At 42.5% G+C, this 22,890-nt stretch overlaps 1 protein-coding gene across 2 annotated transcripts; it reads left to right on the top strand.

The window, feature by feature from the left end:
* The first annotated feature begins 1,400 nt into the window (after window positions 1-1,400).
* Window positions 1,401-22,890, top strand: LOC145713344 (protein S100-A15A). 2 transcript variants are annotated; one of them, XM_081791846.1, is made up of 3 exons: window positions 1,401-1,582; window positions 20,414-20,617; window positions 22,577-22,890. In XM_081791846.1, exons 1-3 carry the CDS (start codon window positions 1,580-1,582, stop codon window positions 22,751-22,753), a joined length of 384 nt encoding a protein of 127 aa, XP_081647972.1. In that variant the 5' UTR covers window positions 1,401-1,579; the 3' UTR covers window positions 22,754-22,890. The 2 variants fall into 2 exon arrangements, with proteins under 2 accessions (XP_081647972.1, XP_081647971.1); XM_081791845.1 differs by lacking the exon at window positions 1,401-1,582 and having other exon boundaries at window positions 20,280-20,617.

Here is a 22,890-nt window from a genome sequence, read left to right on the forward strand (position 1 = left end):
GATCATCTTCCTTCCTGTAGTTTGTTGCAAAACAAAGAAGAGAAACAGTGACGCAAGAAGATGTTGAGGGTCATTCAACCTACCTCACAAGCACCTGAAATTCAGATGTCATGGACAAATACGGCTTGGAGAAGATGGTGAAAAAGGATTTTTCCACCTTCCCATCAGCCTGTGTGAGGAGGCGTCTAATGTGGGCTGGCTGGGAATTGGGCTGGAGTGGGCAGGACCCACGACCCTGTTTGTCTCAGGACCCCGGCTCACCAACAGAGTCAGGTTGCTAAGCATCCCCACCTACCCCAGTATCCAGTAGGGCCTTCTCCTCCACTCCAACAGGTGTTAGCATTCAAGATGGGAGTCAGATGACCGGTTTCCCGTGCAGCAATGACATTTACTTATTATTGATTATTTCCCACTTATCCATGGGGGATATGGCCCAAGACCCATGGTGGATGCCTGAAAACGTAGATATACTATAATACCCTATATGTGACTATGATTTTCCCCTATACATACCTATGATAAAGCTTAGTTTATAAACTAGGCATTATACTACTAATTTATAAACTAGTAAGAGATTAACAACAATAACATTGAAATAGAACAATTATAACAATATGCTGTAATAAAAGTTATGTGAATGTGGTTGACGGCAGGTAATTAAAAACAGGGAAAGTGAAACCACAGATAAAGCAGTTTGTACATTGTTACAAATATGCTCTCATCACCTACTTATTGGGCCTCAGTTACCTTAGATGTAAAATGGGGACAATAGTACTTACTTCCCAGGGTCGCTATGAGCGTTACATGAGGTCAGGTAGGTGACCTTACGTACCTGCAAATTGGAAAGAGGAATAGAGATGTTAAAGATCATTATTACATAGTCGCTGGTCTATGGTGATTTGTGGATCAGGGAAAGTTTTCTTGGCCTGAAGTGTCTCTTCTGTCTGCAACAAAATTTTTTCCCTTTAGACTCGCCTCTTTGGGCTCAGCTGCTGCTTCTGGTAGCTTCTTTTCATGTACCTCTAAGAGTAGAAGCAACACAATGGAAATCATAATACCATGTGAGATTTACCCCTAAAACTCTAAAGAGCTTTTGATTTTCCTGGCATTCCTTCTCAGGTGAGCTGAACTGGTAAAACCCACAGTCCTCCCTCCTGAGTAGGAAACCCTAGTTCTTCCCTACTGTGGGTTCCTTTGGTGCACATCTTTACCCTCTCATGTCTACCACACTCACACAGAACACTTCACTTCTGACTTCTGGTCACCAAATGTGTGGAGTTTTTACCCCACACCAAGCAAATTTCTGTGACGCCAGCTGGTGTCTTACACTTTAACTCAATTCTGACACTACCAACCTGGAGACAGCATCAGATCCCATGGGCAAAGGGCTCAGTCCCACCGGACTGGCCCCACCTCCACTTCAGATGCCAATACAAGAAGTAGGCACCCAGGTTACTCACAACTTCTGTCCAACAAATTGGACTTTCCCCTGAGCTCTTACACCTTTGGATTTGAATAATTTGCTACAGGAGCTCACAAAACTCAGGGAAACACCTACACTTGCCAGTTTATTAAGGAAATGGTAAGGAATACAGATGAACAACCAGATGGAGAGATGTGTAGGGCGAGGTATGTGGGAAGGGGCATGGAGCTCCCATGCTTTGTCCAGGCACACCCCTCTGTTTACTCACCTGGAAGCTTATGAACCCCATATTGTTTTGGATTTTATGGAGGCTTTCTCACATAGGCATGGTGGATTATTAACTCAATTTCCAGACCCTCTCTGGAGGATGGGGATGGGGGGTGAAAATTTCAAGCTTCTAATCAGGGCTTGGTCTTTCTGGTGACCAGTCCCCACCTGGGAGTCCTCCAAGCACCCACCCAGAATTGCCTCATTAGAACAATAGACACTCCTGTCACCCAGGAAATTACAAGGGTTTCAGGAGCTTTGTGCCAAGCACTGGGGGAGGGGGGGCAGAAACCAATGATATATTTTCTATTATCTCCCAGCTCCAAAGAACACAGACCTCTGAATTATTCACTCTGGTGGATGGGTGTGGGGTGTCAATGGGATAGAGTAAAAATTGATTTGTTCCCTTTTTATGTGTGTTTTTTTATTTAGTTTTTAAAAATTTTTATTTTTTAAAGTTTTTTTTTTAAATGTCCATTCTGAGTGAGAGAGACAGAGAGCAAGTGGAGGAGGGGCAGAGAGAGAGGGAGACACAGAATTCAAAGCAGGATCCAGGTTCTGAGCTGTCAGCACAGAGCCTGACACCGGGCTCGAACCCATGAACCGTGAGATCATGACCTGAGCTGAAGTTGGATGCTTAACTGATTGAGCCACCCAGGAGCCCCTAACATTTTTTATTTTTAAAAAAGTTTTATATATTAAATAATCTCTACCCTCACGTGGGGCTTGTCCCCGGGATCAAAAGTCACATGCTTTTCTGAGCTAGCCAGTCACCCCTGAAATTTTAATTTAATTTGAATTCTCATATAGCTGACATACAATGTTATACTAGTTTCAGGTGTACAATATAGTGATCCAATACTCCCACATCACCTGCTGCTCATCATGACAAGTGCATCCTTAACCCTCATCACTTATTTCCCCTGTCTCCCTACCTCTGTTCCTCCCTGGTAACCATCAGTGTATTCTCTATAGTTGAAAGTCTGTTTCTTGGTTTGCCTCTCTCTTTTTTTCCCCTTTGCCCATTTGTTTTGTTTCTTAAATTCCACATATGGATGAAATCATATAGTATTTATCTTTTTCTGACTGATTTATTTCATTTAGCATTATGATCTCTGGCTCCATCCATGTCATCGCAGATGGCAAAATTTCATTCTTTGTTATGGCTGAATAATACTCCTTACATGTATATACTACATCTTCTTTATCCATTCATCAACTGATGGACACTTGGACTGCTTCCATAACTTGGCTACTGTAAATAATGCTGCTACAAACTTAGGGATGCATGTGTCCCTTTGAATTAGTGTTTTCGTATACTTTGGGTAAATACCCATTAGAAAGTTTACTGGATCATATTGTTGTTCTATTTGTAACTTTTTGAGGAACCTACATACTGTTTTCCACAGTGGCTGCACCAGTTTGCATTCCCACCAACAGTGCTTGAGGGTTTTTTTCTCTCCAAATCCTTGCCAACACGTTGTTTCTTGTGTTTTTGATTTTGTAGTTTTGATTTGTATTTTCCTGATGAGTGATGTTTAACCTTTTTTCATGTGTCTGTTGGCCATCTGTATGTCTTCCTTGGAGAAATGTCTATTTATTTCTTCTGCCCATTTTAAAATTGGATTATTTGTTTTTTTGGGCATTGAGTTGTGTAAGTTCATTATATATTTCAGATAATAACCCTTTATCAGATATGTCATTTGCAAATACCTCCTCCAATTCAGTAGTTGCCTTTTAAATTCTGTTTGTCTGTTTATTTATTTATTTTTAATGTTTATTTACTTTTGGGAGAGAGACAGAGAGAGAGAGAGACAGAGCTTGAGCAGGGGAGGGGCAGAGAGAGAGGGAGACATAGAATCCAAAGCAGGCTCCAGGCTCCGGGCACTTAACCAACTGAGCCACCCAGGCGCCCCTGGTTTTTGATTTAAGTCCCCAAACTGAAGGCCAGCTGCCTTGTCCTTCAAGTGCTTTTGCTCAGGCTGACAATAAAATTCTGTGCCATAGCCCCTTTGCTTTTAGCTCATCTACTGACAGAATCCAGATGCAAATGCCGTCTAACCAATCATTCTTCTCTTTCTCTCTTCCATCTTGAAACTTTGTACCCAGGGATAGTAAGAGAAAGGTAGCACTGCCTGCTGCTTTCTGTTAAAACCATTACAGTTCAGTGACTTTTTCATACGGAGGTCTAGGCAGATCAGGTCCCTGATGTTATGTCCCTTTCATTATGGAGGCTTGGACACAATCCCACCCTTGATATCAGCCCCTGAGTGCAGACCTGAGGTCTCCCAAGATTCTGGTTCTGCTCTGACTGGAGCTCGGTCCATCTGTTGTGGACCAGAGACTTGAGCATCTCGTTTATTGGGTGGCGGGATGCCAAGCTGGGTGGGACTGGCAGGTGTGTTGCTCTTGTTTCTGTGCCCTCTGTGCCCCCCCCCCCCCCCCCCCGTGGTAGCTGTTGTTATAAACCTCAACATCTAGTACTGTGACTTCTCCAACTCTTGTTCTTCGTAATTGTGATATTCTGAGCCTTTTGTATCCCCTATACTTTTTAGAATTACCTTGTCAATTTCTCCAAAATCCTGACTAGGATTTTGACAGAGATTGTGCTGAATCTATGGAAAGTTTTGAGAGAACTGACAGCTTTGCAATAACAGAGTCTTCTGGTCCATGAACATGGAGTATCTTTTAACAGCTCCTCATCCCATTTAGAGTAAACTCCAAATTTGTGAAGTCTTCCTTGGTCTGGCCTCTGCTTCCCTCACAGAATTAAGCTAATCTCCTATCTCTCTCTCTCTGCTCTTGATTTACATTATTCTGGCTGTCTTCTTTCTGTCTCTTGAACATATCTGGCTGGCTATCATGTGTGGGTGCCTTTGTATCAGCAATATTCTCTAACTGCAGGACTTTTCACCCAGCTGGATTCTGTTATTCAGAGACAAGATAATGTGGTTAATGTACCACATGGTGATGATCGTTAACAAAACTGTATTGTAGACTTGCCATCTGCTGGGAGGATAAATCTTAAATCTTCCCAAACACACACACACACACACACACACACACACACACACACGCGCGCGCGCGCGCGCGCACACACACACACACACACACAGTGGTAGTAATGTGAGGTGACAGATATGTTAATTAGCTCAATTATGTGATCATTTTACAATGTATGCATATATCAAACCTTCAAATTGTATACCTTAAACATATGCAATTTTTATATGTTAATGATATCTCAATAGAGCTGTTTAAAAAAGAGAAGAGAACAGGTGCTGTGGAGCTAGACAGTCTAGGTTTGAATTATGCCTCTGCATTTAGTATCTAAGTCACTTTGAGCTTGTTCCTTAACTTGTTCCTTGGACTCCTTATCAGCAATTGTTATTCAGGTAAGATGAATGGGTAGGTGTGAAGTCTTTGCTAAGCACAGAGGAAGCTTATCTTCTCAGTTTCCAGAAGGCTCCCCATCCTACAGAAGCAGCCCCGGCACTCCCCATACTATGATACTATTCTAATTTTTTATATGGCAAAAAATTAAGTTGTCCAGAAAATGCAATAATACCACACTTTGTTTCTTTTTCATTTTAAACATTCTCCCTAAAGATTCTAAAGCATCTAGTAACCAGTCTTCAAGCATAGACCATCACTACTGGTTCCAGATATCAATCAGTGAGGCCATTGACTATGATATCAGTTGGCTCTAATCATAAAGATAAAACACATCTGTAAAATAGGAAGGAGAACTGGTAAAAATCCCAGATGGAGCCTCAACATTTAACTATTATAACCTGATTCTTCATCTTCGGTGTCAAAGTGGCCATGTTTCTTTACTTTTTAAAGTAATTGTTTGAATCCTGCTCCCCCCCACCCCAACCTAATGTTCTCTTGAGGTCTTGGGCTGCAGAGCCACTTTCCAGTGAGTCTTTCTCAAGCTAACTAGAGTCCTTTGCTGCAGTAGCTTGTGGCTGCTACAAGGTGTCGCTTTCAATGGCTGGTCTTCACAATGGGACCGAGGTGAGGGCTAGGACTGTGCTCTGGTTACCGTAGGGGTGTGGCTTTGGCACTAAACTTGTGGTTCTTTTCTAGATACGTTACCTTTACATTTTGTGTAGGTGTCTGCTTCTACCTCCAGACTATAATCTTCTATAAGGCAGGGCATCATTCTTTCATTAGATTGAAAAGTATTTGACAGTTAATAACTGTATATACTTAAGGTGTATAATTTGATGATTATACTTAATACATTGTGTATTATGATCAAGCTAATTAACATATTAGTCACCTCATATAATTATATTTTTTTATGTAGTGAGAATGCTTATGATCTACTCTCTTATCAAATTACAAGTATACAATAAATTATTAACCTTAGCCACTTTGTTTTACATTAGATCTTCAGTATTTATTCATTTTGCATAACCAAAACTCTGTATCCCTTGACCAACATTTCCCCATTTCACCCTACCGCTAGCCCTTGGTAACCACCTTTCTACTGTTTTTCTGAGCTCAATGTCACTACATCTAGTGAGATCATGCAGCATCGCTTTGTCTTTATCTGTCTTGTTTCACTTAGCATAATGTCTACCAGGTTCACTCATATTGAAAATGGCAGGCTTTCCTTTTTATGGCTAAATAATACTCCATTGTACATACATGCCACAATTTCTTTATCCATTTATCCTTAAGTGGAAAGTTAGGTTGTTTCCATATCTTGGCTATTATTAAATAACATTGAAAAGAATATGGGAGTACAGATTATCTCCTTGAGGTCTTGATTTCATTAAAAAATTTTTTTTTAATGTTTATTTATCTTTGAGAGAGAGACACACACACAGAGCACAAGCAGGGGAGGGGCAGAGAGACAGAGGGAGATACAGAATCCGAAGCAGGCTCCAGGGTCTGAGCTGTCAACACAGAGCCCAACACGGGGCTTGAACCCACAAGCTGTGAGATCATGACCTGAGCTGAAGTCGGACACTCAACTGACTGAGCCACCCAGGCGCTTCTGATTTCATTTCTTTTGGATGTATACTCAGAAGTGAGATTGCTGGATCATAAGGTAATTCTATTGCCAATTTTCTTTTTGTTCTTGAAAGGTATTTTATATTAGTATTATTTTTTAAATATTTCTTTTTTTAGGGGCGCCTGGGTGGCTCAGTGAGTTAAGCGACTGACTCTTGGTTTCAGTTTTATTTTTAACTTTTTGAGGAACCTCCGTACTGTTTTCCAGAGTGGCTGCACCAGTTTGCATTCCCACCAGCAGTGCAAGAGGGCTCCCCTTTCTCCACATCCTCGCCAACATCTGTTGTTTCCTGTGTTGTTAATTTTAGCCATTCTGACAGGTGTGAGGTGGTATCTCAGTGTGATTTTGATTTGTATTTCCCTGATGGTGAGAGATGTTGAGCATCTTTTCATGTATCTGTTAGCCATCTGGAAGTCTTCTTTGGAAAAATGTCTGCTCACGTCTTCTGCCCATTTCTTAACTGGATTATTTGTTTTTTGGTGTTGAGTTTGATAAATTCTTTACAGATTTTGGATATTAACCCTTTATCAGATATGTCATTTGAAATTATCTTCTCCCATTCTGTAGGCTGCCTTTTAGTTTTGTTGATTGTTTCCTTCACTGTGCAGAAGCTTTTTACCTTAATGAGGTCCCCATAGTTCATGTTTGCTTTTGCTTCCCTAGCCTTTGGCAATGTGTCTAGTAAGAAGTTGTTACAGTTGAGGTCAAAGAGGTTGCTGCTTGTGTTCTTCTCCAGGATTTTGATGGTTTTCTGGCTCACATTTAGGTCTTTCATCCATTTTAAGTTTATTTTTGAGTATGGTGTAAGAAAGTGGTCCAGGTTTGTTTTTCTGCATGTCGCTGTCCAGTTTCCCCAACACCATTTGTTGAAGAGACTATCTTTTTTCCATTGGATATTCTTTCCTGCTTTGTCAAAGATTAGTGGACCATACAGTTGTGGGTCCATTTCTGGGTTTTCTATTCTGTTCCATTGATCTGTGTGTCTGTTTTTGTGCCAGTACCATACTGTCTTGATGACTACAGTTTTATAATATAGCTTGAAGTCTAGAATCATGATGTCTCCATCTTTGCTTTTCTTTTTCAGGATTGCTTTGGCTATTCAGTTTATTTTGTGTTCCATACAAATTTTAGGACTGTTCTAGCTCTGTGAAAAATGCTGGTGGTATTTTGATAGAGATTGCATTAAATGTGTAGATTGCTTTGGGTGGTATTGACATTTTAACAATGTTTGTTCTACCAATCCATGAACATGGAATGTTTTCCCATTTCTTTGTTCCCTCTTCAGTTTCTTTCATAAGTGTTCTATAGTTTTCAGACTATAGATCTTTTACCTCTTTAGTTATGTTTATTCCTAGATATCTTATTGTTTTTGGTGCAACTGTAAATGGGATTGATTCCTTGATTTCTTTTTCTGGTGCTTCATTATTGGTGTATAGAAATGCAACAGATTTCGGTAGATTGATTTTATATCCTGTGACTTTGCTGAATTCATGTATTAGTTCTGGCAATTTTTTGTGGAGTCTTTGGGTTATCGACATAGAATATCATGTCGTCTGCAAATAGTGAAAGCTTGACTTCTTCCTTGCTGATTTGGATGCTTTTTTTTTTCTTTTCGCTGTTTGATTTCTGAGGCTAAGACTTCCAGTGAGATTTTAAATAGAAATGGTGAGAGTGGACATTCCTGTCTTGTTCATGACCATAGAGGAAAAGCTCTCAGTTTTCCTCTTGAGGATGATACTAGCTGTGGGTCTTTCATATATGGATTTTATGATGTTCAGGTATGTTCCATCTATACCTACTTTGTTGAGGATTTTTATCAAGAGTTGATGCTGTATTTTGTCAAATGCTTTTTCTACATCTATTGAGAGAATCATATGGTTCTTATCCTTTCTTTTATTAATGTGGTGTATCATGTTGATGGATTTGCAACTATCAAACCACCCCTGGAGGCCAGGAATAAATCCCACTGGATTGTGGTGAATAGTTCTTTTAAAGTACTGTTGGTTTCAATTTGTTAGTATCTTGTTGAAAATTTTTGCATCCATGTTCATCAGGGATATTGGCCTATAAATTTTTTTTAGTGGGGTCTTTGGTTTTGGAATCAAGGTAATGCTGGCCTCGTAGAAGGAGTTTGGAAGTTTCTATTTTTTCTATTTTTTGGAACATTTTATTATTTTTTTGGGAACATTTCTATTTTTTGTATTTATTTGGAACATTCTATTTTTTGGAACATTTCTATTTTTTGGAACACTTTGAGAAAAGTAGGTATTAACTTTTCTTAAATATCTGGTAGAATTCCCTGGGGAAGCCATCTGGTCCTGGGCTTTTGTTTGCTGGGAGATTTTTAATTACTGATTCAATTTCTTTGCTGTTTAGGGTCTGTTCAAATTTTCTATTTTTTCCTGCTTCAGTTTTTAGTAGTTTGTATGTTTCTAGGAATTTATCCATTTCTTCCAGATTGCCTACTTTGTTGACATGTAATTTTTCATAATATTCTCTTATAATTGATTGTATTTCCGTGGTGTTGGTTGTGATCTCTTCTCTTTGATTCATGATTTTATTTATTGGGTCCTTTCTCTTTTCTTTTTGATGAGTCTGGCTAGGGGCTTATCAATTTTATGAATTATTTCAAAGAACCAGCTCTTAGTTTTGTTGATCTGTTTTACTGTGTTTTTTTTGTTTGTTTATTTCTATATCATTTATTTCTGCTCTAATCTTTATTCTTTTCCTTCTTCTGCTGGCTTTAGGCTTTATTTGCTCTTCCTTTTCTAGCTCCTTAAGGTGTAAGGTTAGGTTGTGTATTTGAGACTTTTTTTTTGCTTCTTGAGATAGACCTGTATTGCAATATACTTCCCTCTTAAGACTGCCTTTGTTGCATCTCAAGTGTTTTGGACTGTCATGTTTTCATTTTCATTTGCTTCCATGCATGTTTAAAAGTTCTTTAATTTCCTGGTTAACCCATTCATTTTTTAGTAGGGTATTCTTTAATCTCTATGTATTTGTGGTATTTCCAATTTTTTTCTTGGGGTTGACTTCAACTTTCATAGTGTTGCGGTCTGAAAATATGCATGGAATGATCTCCATCTTTTTGTACTTGTTGAAGGCTGATTTGTGACCCAATATGATCCATTCTGGAGAATGTTCCATGTGCAGTTGAAAAGAATGTGTGCTTTAGGATGAAATGTTCTGAATATATCTGTTAAGTCCATCTGGCACAGTGTGTCATTCAAAGCCATCGTTACCTTTTTGATTTTCTGCTTAGATGATCTGTCCATTGCTATTAAGTGTGGTGTTAAAGCCCTCTACCATTATTGTATTATTATCAATGGGTTTCTTTATGTTTGTTATTAATTGATATATATTTGGGTGCTTTCAAGTTGTGGGCATAAATATTTATAATTGTTAGGTCCTGATGGATAGATCCTTTAATTATACAATGCCCTTCTTCATCTCTTGTTTCAGTCTTTGTTTTAAAATATAGTTTGTCTGATTTAACTATGGCTACTCTGGATTTCTTTTGGAGTTCGTTAGCATGATAGATGGTTTTCCATCCCCTCACTTTCTTTAAAAATTTTTTTTAAATGTTTTTATTTATTTTTGAGACAGAGAGAAACAGAGCATGAGCAGGGGAGGGGCAGAGAGAGGGAGACACAGAATCTGAAGCAGGCTCCAGGCTCTGAGCTGTCAGCACAGAGCCTGACATGGGGCTCGAACCCACAGACCATGAGATCATGTGAGATCATGACCTGAGCTGAAGTCGGACGCCTAACCAACTGAGCCACCCAGGTGCCCCTAAAATTTTTTTTTTAACATTTATTCATTTTTGAGAGACAGAGACAGAATGCGAGTGGGGGAGGGGCAGAGAGAGAGGGAGACACAGAATCTGAAGCAGGCTCCAAGATATGGGCTCTGGGCCGTCAGTACAGAGCCCGATGTGGGGCTTGAACCCATAAACCACGAGATCATGACCTAAGCCAAAGTTGGGCGCCACCCAGGCGCCCCCCCCATCCTCTCACTTTCAATCTGCAGGTGTCTTTAGGTCAAAAATATGTATCTTGTAGGCAGCATATAGATGAGTTTTGTTTTTTCTTTTTTAAATCCATTCTGATGCCCTAAGTCTTTTGACTGGAGCTAAATGATTGGACTAAATAGTCCATTTACATTCACAGTGATTATTGATAGATATGAATTTACTGCTATTGTGTTACCTATAAAGTTGGTATTTCTGGTGATGTTCTCTGTTACTTTCTAGTCTTTGTTGCTTTTTGGTCCCCTCCCCTCCCCCCTCCCCGAAGAGTTCCTTTTAATATTTCTTGCAGGGCTGGTTTAGTGGTCATGAACTGCTTTAGTTTTTGTTTTTCCTGGAAACTCTTTATTTCTATCTCTCCTTCTATTCTGATGATAGCCTTGCTGGATAAAGTATTCTTGGCTGCATATATTCCCCATTCATCATGAATATATCATGCCACTCCCTTCTGGCCTGCTAAGTTTCAGTGCATAGATCTGCTGCAAACCTTATCTCTTTTCTCTTATAGGTTAAGGACTTTTTTTCCCTTGCTGCTTTCAGATTATTTTGTTTTACCTTTTTAACGTTTATTTATTTGAGGGAGAGAGAGAGAGAGAGAGAGAGAGAGAGATGCAGAGAGATGCAGAGAAAGAGAGGGAAACACAGAATCCAAAACAGGCTCCAGGCTCTGAGCTGCCAGCACAGAGCCTGATATGCGGCTTGAACCAAAGAACCATGAGATCATGACCTGAGCCAAAGTCGGACAACTAACCGACTGAGCCACCCAGGTGGCCCGCAGATTCTTTCCCTGTCTGTGTATTTTGTGAATTTGACTATGATATGTCTTGGTGATGGCCGGCTTTTGCTGAATTTGATGGGAGTTCTCTGTGCTTCTTGGATTTTGATGTCTGTTTCCTTCCCCAGATTAAGGAAGTTTTCAGCTACAATTTGCTGAAATAAACCTGCTCCTTTTCCTTTCTCTTCTTCTGGGACTCCTATTATATGAATGGTATTATGCTTTAAGAAGTCACTGAGTTCCTTAAGACTACATTCTCAATCCTATACCTCTTTCCCTCTCCCTTTTCATTATTTTTTCATAATTTTATCTTCTATATCACTGATTTGTTCCTCTGCTTTCTCCATCCTCATTGTCATTGCATCCACTTGGTTTTAGGGTTTTTTATTTCAGCCTGACTAGTTTTTAGTTCTTTTATCTGCAGTAAGGGATTCTCTGGTGTCTTCTATGCTTTTCTCAAGCCCAGTAATATCCTTATGATTATTGTTGTAAATTCCGGTTCAGACATCTTACTTGATTAATGCATCTGTATTGATTAAATCCCTAGCTGTAACTTGTTCCTGTTCTTTCTTTTGGGTTAAATTCCTCTATCTTGTCATTTTGTATGGGTCACTATTTTTTTGGGTGTGTGACTGTTAGGAGAGTCTGTCGTAATCTTGCTCCTGAGAGTAATGGCTTTATTAAGAAGAGGTACACTATATGTATATATGTATATATATACATATATACATATATATATACACACACATATATGTATATAAATAAATAAAAAATTTAAAAATGAAAAATGAAAAACAAATAAAAAAATTAGCTTTTTCTGTATCCCATAAGACAAAGCCAAAGGGGGGGGGGGGACAAAGGAAGCTATATCTTATTTCCTCTAGAGCTGAAGCTTTGTAACCCTCTATGATCAGCAGACTTGGTGCAGGTGAGAGTTTTGTGCTGGTCTTCTGGGGTGGAGCCTCCTGTGCTGATTCTCAGGCAGACTTGCCCTAGTGGAGATGCACCCTGCAGGGTGCAGGGAGGTGGGATTGGTGTAAGTGGTCTTGCCTCCACTGGCCGGTGCTATTTTGGTCACTGAAGTTGGTTAGTGTTGATGGTCCAAGGGTGGGGGTGGAAATGGTATCACCCTTCTCTCTCATCCCTGGAGCAGGGAACTGACGCCTGCCACTCCTCAGGAAGCCCTCAGAGAAGAGCAAACAATCACCCCTCCTGTGTCCCCAGCTTCTGTCACATTCCTGCCTTCACCCTGCCTGCATCTGAGCCATCCACCTGCCAGGCAGCACAGCACTCCTGTGTTTTATCTTAGGCTCATGACTGGGTTTCAAAACTCCAAATCCTAGAAATCCATGTGGCATGAGCCTGCGTTGATCCTCTGTGGAAGGTGTCCCTGTGCTGTGACTGGTGCTTGTCCCAGAAAACAGTAGTGGAACCATGCAGTGGGTTGGAATTTATGGTGAAGTGCAGCAAAACTCTGGCACTAAGGCTCATCACCCTTAGCTGGTGTCCCCATTCCTATGTTAATGAATGGGGCAGTTCAGTGGTGCCAAACAGGTCTTTTGTCCCTAGAGAGGCCATGACAACTCTCCCAAATGTACTCCAAGAAGGAAAACTCTTTCTCCCTGTGTGACCCAGAGGATCCTTAGAACTTGCTGCCCACCCCCTGAATCTTCACTCTCCTTCCCCACCAGAGCACCGCTAAGCCCACCAGGGGTGACCCTGGCCATGGCGAACCTCTAAAACTTCAGACTTTGTGCTCTCTTGCTTCTACAATTGTGCAGTTTAGCTAAAAGATTCAGCTCCTTGCTCTTTCCCAGTCAATGGTTTTGGGGAAGAGTTTTCCTTATGCAATCTCCTGCACATGTTTTCACTGTCTGTATTTCTTTCTCTCTCCATGATCAGGGCTCCCTCTCCTCTGAAGCACCCACAGCTCTTCTGTCCCCCAAATCAACTCTCTGCAGCTCCTACCTTACATGATGTGTCATTTTTTTTTTTTTTAACTTTAGCTGTGTGCAGTTTGTTTTCTCAGACTTCAGATACATTTCTTGGGTGCTCAGAATGATTTGTCATTTATCTAGCTATGTTCAAGGGATGAGGCAAATGTAGGGTCTCCCTATTCCTCCACCATTTTAACCTCCTATTTCTAATTTTTTGAGGAACCTCCATACTTTTTTCCCTAATGCGTGTACCAATTTACATTCCCACCAACAGTATACAAGGATTCACTTTTCTCCACATCCTTGCTAACATTTGCTATTTATTGTTTTTCTGAATATACTCATTGTAACAAGTATGAAATTGTATATCATTTTGTCTTTTAATTTTTTAAAAAAAAGTTTATTTAGGGGCGCCTGGGTGGCTCAGTCAGTTAAGTGGCTGACTTCGGCTCAGGTCATGATCTTGCGGTCTGTGAGTTCGAGCCCCGCGTCGGGCTCTGTGCTGGTAGCTTGGAGCCTGGAGCCTGCTCCTGTTTCTATGTCTCCCTCTCTCTCTCTGCCCCTTCCCCATTCGCACTCTGTCTCTGTCTACCTTTCAAAAATGTATAAATGTTAAAAAAAAGTTAAAAAAAAAGTTTATTTATTTTGAGAGAGTGCAGAAGGGGCAGAGAGAGGGAGAGAAAGAGAATCTCAAGCAGGCTCTGCACTGTCAGTTCAGAGCCTGATGCGGGGCTTGAACTCATGAACCGTGAGATCACGACCTGAGCTGAAATCGAGTCAGACGCTCAACCAACTGAGCCACCCAGGCTCCCTATCATTGTGGTTTTGATTTACATTTCCCTGATGATTAGTGAAGCTGAACACTTTTTCATATATCTGTTGGTTATTTGTATGTCTTCCTTTGAGAAATGTCTATTCAGATTCTTTGCCCATTAAAAATATTTTTTGTTATTGAGTTGTATGACTTCCTTATATATTCTGGATATCAAATATATAGTTTGCAAATATTTTCTCCCATTCTGTTGGTTGCCTTTTAACTTGTTGATTGCTTTCTTTGCTGTGCAGAGCTTTTAATTTAATGTAATCTCATTTGTCTATTTTTGCTTTTGTTGGCTGTGCTTTTGGTCTCCACATCCAAAAAATTATTGCCCAGACCAATGTCAAGAAACTTTTCTTCTATGTTTTTCTTTAGTAGTTTTATGGTTTCAGGTCTTCTATTCAAGTCTTTACTCCATTTTGAGTTGATTTTTGTGTATGGTGTGAGACCAGGGGCCACCTTCATTCTTCTGCATCCAGTTTTCCCAGCACCATTTCTTGAAGAGACTATCCTTTACTTATTTCAGCACTCTTAGCAAAGATCAATTGATCTTATATGTGTGGATTTATTCCGGGTTCTCTATTCTGTTCTACTGGTCTATATTTTTGTTTTATGTCAATACCATACTGTTTTGATTACCATAGTTTTGTAATGAATTGTGAAATCAGCAAGTGTGATGCCCCTAGCTTTGTTTTTTTGCCCAAGATTTCTTTGGCTATTCAGTCTTTTGTAGTTCCATATGAATTTTAGGATTATTTTCTATTTCTGTAAAAAATGCCATAGGGATTTTGATAAGGATTTCATTGAATTTATGGATAACTGCAGGTAGTATGGACACTTTAACATTAATTATCCCAACATATGGACATAGGATGTCTTTCCACTTATCTGTGTCCTTTTAAATTTGCTTCATCAATATTTTCATAATTTTCAACTCTTTGAGTAAGTTATTTCCTAAGCATTTTATTCTTTTTCTTGCTATTGTAAATGAGATTGTTTTCTTAATTTCTCTTTTGGATAGTTTGTTGTTGTGTACATAACACATTGATTTTTGTATGTTTATTCTGTATTCTGCAACCTTATTGAATTTATTATTTATAACAGGTTTATTGTTGTTTAGTTTTTAGAGTTTTCTATGTATGATCATGTCATCTGCAAACAGAGATAATTTTCTTTCTTTCTTTCTTTCTTTCTTTCTTTCTTTCTTTCTTTTTTTGTCTAGTTTCTTTACTAGGACTTCCAGCACCAGCAAGAGTATGTGTCTTTGTCTTGTGCTATATCCTGGAGGGAAATCTCAGTTTTTCTCCCCCACTGATGATGAAGTTACCTGTAAGCTTTTCATATATGGTGTTAAGATCCTTTTGCACCTGTTTTGTTGAGCTTTAATCATGAAGTGGTGCTGAACTTTGTCAGTTTCCTTTTCTGCATCTATCCAGATAATTATGCATTTTTTCTTTCATTTTGTTAACGTGTTATAACACCTTGATTGATTTGCGTATGTTGAACTATCCTCACATCCTTGGGATAAATCCCACTTAGTCATGGTGCATGATCCTTTTAATGTGCTGTTGAATTCAGTTTGCTAGGATTTTATTAAGGATTTTTACATGTATGTTCATTAAGAATATTTGCCTATAGTTTTTCTTTAGTGTCTTTGCCTAGTTTTGGTATCAGGTGATGTTGGCTTCATTAAATGAGTTTGGAAGTGTTCCTTCCTCTTCTATTTTTTTTGAAAGAGTTTAAGAAGCATTGGTATGAATTTGAATGTTTGGTATAATTCACTCATGAAGCCATAGGTCCTGGGTTTTTCTTCTTTGTTTTCCTAGTCAAAATAGGGAGCTCATCACTAAATTTGCAAAAAATGCTTAAGACAGTTCTTCAAATTGAAATGAAAACTCACTAAACAGAAATATGATAGCATTGGAAAGCATAAATCTCACAGGTAAAGGTAAATATATGGACAGATATAGGTTAATGTAATACTGTGAAAGTGTCTAGTGACTTTTATATTAGGGTGGGGAAGGTTGTTGGGGTACTCCTGTTCTCCTTCCCTCCCCCCCACAACAGAAGGAAGTCATGGGTCTCCATATGGGTGTACTTGGTGCAGGAGTGACACCTGTGTCTAGGCATGGGTGTGGGGAGGCAGCTACGGAGCTGGGAACTTGGGGGCTTGTATTTGGGAAGTGAGTGGCAGCTCTGGTCTGTAGGAGGTGGGGTACAGTGCAGAGCAGCAACTCTGGCAGGGGAAGGGAGTATAAATTCATTTCTGTCCCCCTTCTCCCCAGCACCTAACACACATGGCAAAATTCTGAAGAAATATCATTATTAAGGAAGAGTTGATTGAAATGTATAAATCTAAAGTAATTTAAACGTCTACTAATAATGGATTAAAAAAACGAATTTTGATACATGCAAACAAATGACCACTATATACTCATTAAAAATCAGTCCAGTATTGATTAAGTGGGTGAGAAGATGCCCTCAGTCTAGCATTGAGTGAAAAGGCTAGTTATAGCACAGTTGTGGAAGGAGGTCATCACTGTGCATTGGGATGGTCTGGGGAGTCATTGTGTCCCAGCTTGAGTGAAAGGCAAGGTGAAGAGGGGTGCAATATGACCCCTCCCTCCAAACAAGCTATGGGTTAAAAATGGAATCCCTTTTGATACAGGTATGCTGTTTCAAAGGGACACATGCACCCCAATGTTTATAGCAGCACTATCAACAATAACCAAAGTATGGAAAGAGCCCAAATGTCTACTGATGCAGAATGGATAAAGAAGATGTGGTATATATACACAATGGAGTATTACTTGGCAATCAAAAAGAATGAAATCTTGCCATTTGCAACTATATAGATGGAACTAGAGGATATTATGCTAAGCAAAATTAGTCAGTCAGAGAAAGACAAATATCATATGACTTCACTCATATGAGGACTTTAAGAAACAAAACAGATGAACATAAGTGAAGGGAAACAAAAATAATATAAAAACAGGGAGGGGGACAAAACAGAAGAGACTCATAAATATGGAGAACAAACTGAGGGTTGATGGAGGGGTTGTGGGAGGGCGGATGGGCTAAATGGGTAAGGAGCATTAAGGAATCTACTCCTGAAATCATTGTTGCACTATATGCTAACTAACTTGGATGTAAATTTAAAAAAGAAATTAAATTAAAAAAACGATAAAAATGGAATCCTTTTTGAGTGACAAATCATTATCCAGTGAATGTCCAAGGATATATTGGCATGCCAAATTTGTTAGTTAGGTGGTTTCAAGGTTTTTATTTTTATTTTGTTTCTTGGTTGCAGATAATGCAGTGGTAAACCTTTTACTATCTATTGCTTTTTAATATCTGTTTAATTACTTTCTTGGGATAAATTCTCAGGACAGTGATGGCTAAAATATATATTTTTAACATTTATTCATTTTTGAGAGTGAGAGAGACAGAGCATGAGTGGGAGAGGGGCAGAGAGAGAGGGAGACATGGAATCTGAAACAGGCTCCAGGCTCTGAGCTGTCAGAACAGGGCCCAGCGCGGGGCTTGAACTCACAGACTGCAAGATCATGACCTGAGCTGAAGTTGGACGCTCAACCGACTAAGCCACCCAGGCACCCCAGTGATGGCTAAAATAAAAGTATTCAATAAAAGCTCTATGATTCTAGGTTGACATTTCCATATCATTTTACATTTTAGAAATTTGAGCCCTGTTTTTACTTTGGAAACATGAAAGTGTTTTGGTGAACCACTATTTACTGGAGAAATCACTATGTTGTATAGATGAAGTCTCACCCTGCAATCTGAAAAAGATTTTGGCTTACATCTTTCCCTATCCTCTCTCAAACCTTCTGTGATGTGGGGCTTAATCTCTGGTTCAATCGCCTGTCCTTTGGCCCCCCTTTCTGGGAGGTGTATTCACCAGCCGGTGTGGCCCCTCCCAGGAGAGAGCGGGGCTGAGATGGGCTGAAAGAAGGTGTGCCCTGGGCCAAGGGAATTCACCTGTCCCTCAAGGGCCCAGGTGGCACTTATATGGAGCCCCCTTAGGGTAAGTTTACTTCCACATTGTGGTTATTTCTTACAATAAAACTGTTCCTACCATTTCTTTCTCACTTCCCACCCATCACCCAATCACTGAAAATCCTCTCAGCTTCTTTCTGTGCACAGGATGCAGTGCAGGCCTGGTTTGGCACACAGGCCCCTTTGTGTTGCCTCTGTCTTGCCTCTCCAGCCTTGTTTTGTCCCTGTGCTCATTATCTGCCCTGTGGACTCTGAGCAGCCTCTGAGCAGCCTCCAGCCTCTCTCTTTCACACCCCTAAGCCTTTGTTTTTGCTGTTTCCTCTGTCCCAGAGACTGCTTCTCCATGCAATTGAATCTTTTCTTCAAGTCCCAATTCAAAATCAGCTCTGTATTGAATCTTCCTCAACTCTTCTCCAGGCAGAAAGTGTCTCTTCCTGGGGGCACCATTCATGCCACCAGGCCTGTATTGTTCACAGTGGATCATGCCAGTGTGAGACTCTGTCCCCTCCACTCACCCCCACCCTGTGGCTTGGCCCCATGTCATACTCACATTACCTAACAAGGTCCAGGCACACTGTGGCCACTCAAGAAATATTTGTTGGATGAATTAATATGCTTAATGACTGTGGAGTCCGGTGACTCAGTAATTGAGGGAGGACACCTGAGGAAGATGTATTTAAGTTGTGGTTTGACCCCACCCAAGCCCAGGAGCCAGAAGGATGGGCTCTGAGGTATGGACATTGTGACTTGTGATTCTGAGATGCTTCAGATCAGGCTCTGAAGGAAGGTGTGTCCCTGAAACTGGTTGACTTAATTGTAGGAAGCAAGTGTCATGTGATATCATCTCAGGAATGCAATTAAGGCTCAGTCGTGCTGTTGAAGAATCTGTGAAGAGTCATGACACTGGCTGCCATAATTAGAAGCACCAAGGATGGGCAGAATATAGGACTTGGTGGTTGGGCCCCTGTTCACACAAATGCATCCTGCCTGAGCGCTGGGGAATCTCTGGGATAAACCAGAGACCAGCACTGTGGATTCAGAGCAACCCTGTCCCAACTGCACAGGTCAGCACTTCTCCCAAGAGAGTAGTGGAGGTGGGGTGGATGGTTCTGGGTCTGTGCAGGTCCGAGAAAGCAGAAATGGATGGCTTACCTGTTTTGGAGAATGTGTACAGTTGATGGATATCCCAACAGGGTAATTGTGGTCCCCCAATTGGTTTGAATCTTGTTCCAGGTGGATCAGTTGTGTGATTTTGGGAAATTTACTTAACATCTCTGGATTTCACTTCTTCCTCAGGAAAATGGGGGAAATGATGCCTGCTTCATTAGGATTACATGGATACTCTGTATAAAAGGCTCTATCTAGTGTTTGGCTGGCTTCATAAGAGTCAGAACCAGCAGTTGTTGATTCTTACCTGCACAGAATCTGGAGGGGACCACTGAGCTGATGGGATAACCTGCCTCCTGAAAACAGGGGTCTCATCTTTGTAGGATGTGTGGAGGGGGAGATTGTGGGTACCTCATCTGTGTGTAAAGCACCGGGGTCGGTGCTGTGGGGTGACAAGGGGTGGCTGTGGGTGCCCTTGCTTGCCCCATTGCTGGCCAACCCAACTCAGGGCAGAAGGGACCATGTGGATGACTAGTAGACCCCTTTAGAGGGTCATGCAGCAAGGCGGTGGTCAGAACAAAGGTGGGCATCCTTGTGTTGTCTCTACATTCAACCGAGAAAGGAAAACAATAATACCTGAGCAGGGCTGGGCGTTCTGGGTGGTATAATTTTAATATTTCATTTGTGCTATGAAGTAGTCTAGTACTGTCTTGCACCAAAGAGTCTAGATTCTTTTCACTTTTGATTTTGGGTGACTCCTAAGTTGAGAGTAGGGTCTAGGGGCAGAGAACACGCTCCTGTCTTCAGGAAGCCCACTGTCTCAAGGAAAGGACAGACCCCTGTCCTGAGTGCTCACAGCACAACTTCCTTTGAGGCAGGAACTCTGAGCCACATTTGCAAAAGGGATCAGCTGGAGTGAAAGGAGGTGGACAGAATGAGAGGGCAGAAGATTCTTGGAGGAAGTGCCTGTCTGTCATGGGGCCGCTCTCTCCTCAGCTTCTCCACTGTCCCCAGAGCCTCCAGCACTACATCTCCAGTTCTCCCTGTCCTGGCCACGGCCCAGCCGCCATGACAGGCACACCAGTGGAGGAATCCCTCTTCCAAATCATCCACTGCTACCACCAGTATGCAGCCCGGGAGGGAGACGTGGAGACCCTGTCCCTGGAGGAGTTGAAGGCTCTGCTTATGGACAATGTACCCCGCTTCATGGAGAGCCTGGTGTGTGGGGTCTGGGGTCAGGTGGGGATGAAGTATAGGGTTGGTTGTGGGGTTGGAAGCGAGTAGTGAGGGTGTAGATACATGGAGTTACCTCCCAAGAGAATTCCTACTTAGGGGAGGAGGAGGAGGGAGTTGGGAGGGCAGGATCTGCCAGCTTTATTTCCCTTCCCTCCCTCTCCTGAAACTTCCTGCCTGGCCCCACTTCAGCCCTAATCCCTGAGACTTAGTCCCAACCCAACCTGTTTATTTCTCTGCTCATCCTGTTTCCTGAGAGAATAGGTGCTGATCTTTCCTCTGCCTGAAGCCCCATTCAGTCAGAGATCCTGCCCCAAACCTGCCCTTTTAGCCTCAGCCCCTTCTGGGTACTGGCACAAACCTCCCTTGTCCCTGTGCTTGGGGGAGGACAGTTTGGGCAGAAGCCAGGTGGGGGTAGGGAATGTAATCTCCCCTTCCAGCTGCTGTCTGAAGGGCTAACAGAGGCTCTCGGACCAGCCTGGGGCTCAGAAACCCTCTCAGGCCTGCTCGTCTTCTCCATTATCAGAGTCTGTGATTACCAAGTGTCTTGGGGGCTGCAAGGCTGGCAGGAGTGTCTGTGGGGTAATGTCCTCTGCCCTCAGCGCCATGCCTGGAGGGGTCTCTGGACTGTCACCTCCAGTGGACTTCAGGTCCATGCCCTGAAGGGCACTACATTCCAAAAGCAACGGTCCTTTGTTCACTGAGCGTCTCCCCCTTACCTACCTTTGGGAAACATCAGAGGAGAATCCTGCCCTCAGTTTACTGGAGTGTAGCTGTGAGGGTCACAGAGGGGACTAGGGTGACTTTCTTTCCAGGGCCAACTGTCTGTAGCCCATGGGGCTGGGTCCGATGCTCACAGCACCCCCGCCCCTGCCCCGCCCCAGGTTAAGGGCCCCCAGGGACAGACATTAGACCAGGGGGGCTGAGGTGAAGGAAGCCAGGGAGAGCCTGCCCTAGCAGGAAGCCTTCAGTTTTGGGATCAACCAATTTTGTGGAGATAAGATTAGGTGAATTAGATGGTGGTGGGCGGCAGGGGAAACAGAGGGTATGGAGCTCCCCATGGAGATGAGGGCCACCCTCCGGGCCCCCAGCTGCTGACAGATGCAACAGGTTTCTTCCCTGTAGGCTTTCCAAGGACTCCACTCTGAGTCTCCACACCCACCAGCCAAACCCTGCTGGAACATGCTCCACAGGCCCTGCCCAGGACTCTGTTCTCGTCCCTGTCTTCTCACCGCACTGCACACTGACCCTGGCCTTCTTTCTCGCTGCCCCTTCAACCCCACGTGCATTTGTTCCTCCCCTATTCTGTCTCCGATCTTCATCCCTCAGGGCCACCTGCTCTGGGACATGCTGGACACCTCAGGGCCCATGATGTTCTTTCCCCTTATTCTGCACTTTCTGCAGGGGACACAGGCTAAGTGTCATAAATAAGTCCTAAGTCCTAAGCAGACGCCACAGCATGCACACATCTGATCCCACCCCCTGGTGGCCCTGCGATAGTGCTGGAGGTGCAGACATGAGGGGCAGGTGGGCTCTGCCTGGAGGAGCTCCCAGTGTGAAGCAGGGGCACAGCCTTCCATCCCAAAGCTCCTGGACTGGTGGCCTCTGCAGGGAGGCTGCCAGGGCAGCTGGGCAGACAAGTCAGGAGGTGCCAGGCCGCTCAGCTTTGCCCAGCAGCCAGGCGGTCAGCCAGCCAGTGGTGCCCAGGCTGCACTGTCAACCCACACAGCCCTGGGGCCAGCTAGCTGAGGTGCCTGCCATGTCTCCGCCTCTTAGCCTGATTCCATAGCATAGGGTGCCCTGGCCTCTGCCCGAGTGATGGGCTGTTTGCTGCAAGCCTCTTGTGGCTGGGCCATGCCATGGTGCCACGCAGGCAGTGGAGGCACGGCCCTTTGCTGTGGGCCATGTGCCTGGGTTGATGGGTGACCCTCTGCCCCTCCTCAGGGCCGGAAGGAGCCCTACTACATCTCAGAGTTGTTCCGGGCTGCAGACAAGAACAAGGACAACCAGATCTGCTTTGATGAGTTCCTCTTCGTCCTGGGCCGTCTGGTGAGGGACTACCACCTGCACTACCACCGGCAGCAGTGTGCCCACTACTGCGCCCAGCACAGCCTCTACTAGCAGATGTGTGGCCGCCTCCACCGCAGGGGCCTGTCCGGGAGCGGATGGAGAGCTCTGCCCAGTGAGTCTGTGTGTACCCACATGTGTGTGCAACCAACAGCTGTGAGGGAAGAGAATAAAGCAACCCCATAAATGTG

This window comes from Panthera onca, chromosome F1 (assembly GCF_046562875.1).
Source record: "Panthera onca isolate mPanOnc1 chromosome F1, mPanOnc1 haplotype 2, whole genome shotgun sequence".
In the NCBI taxonomy this organism is placed as follows: domain Eukaryota; kingdom Metazoa; phylum Chordata; class Mammalia; order Carnivora; family Felidae; genus Panthera; species Panthera onca.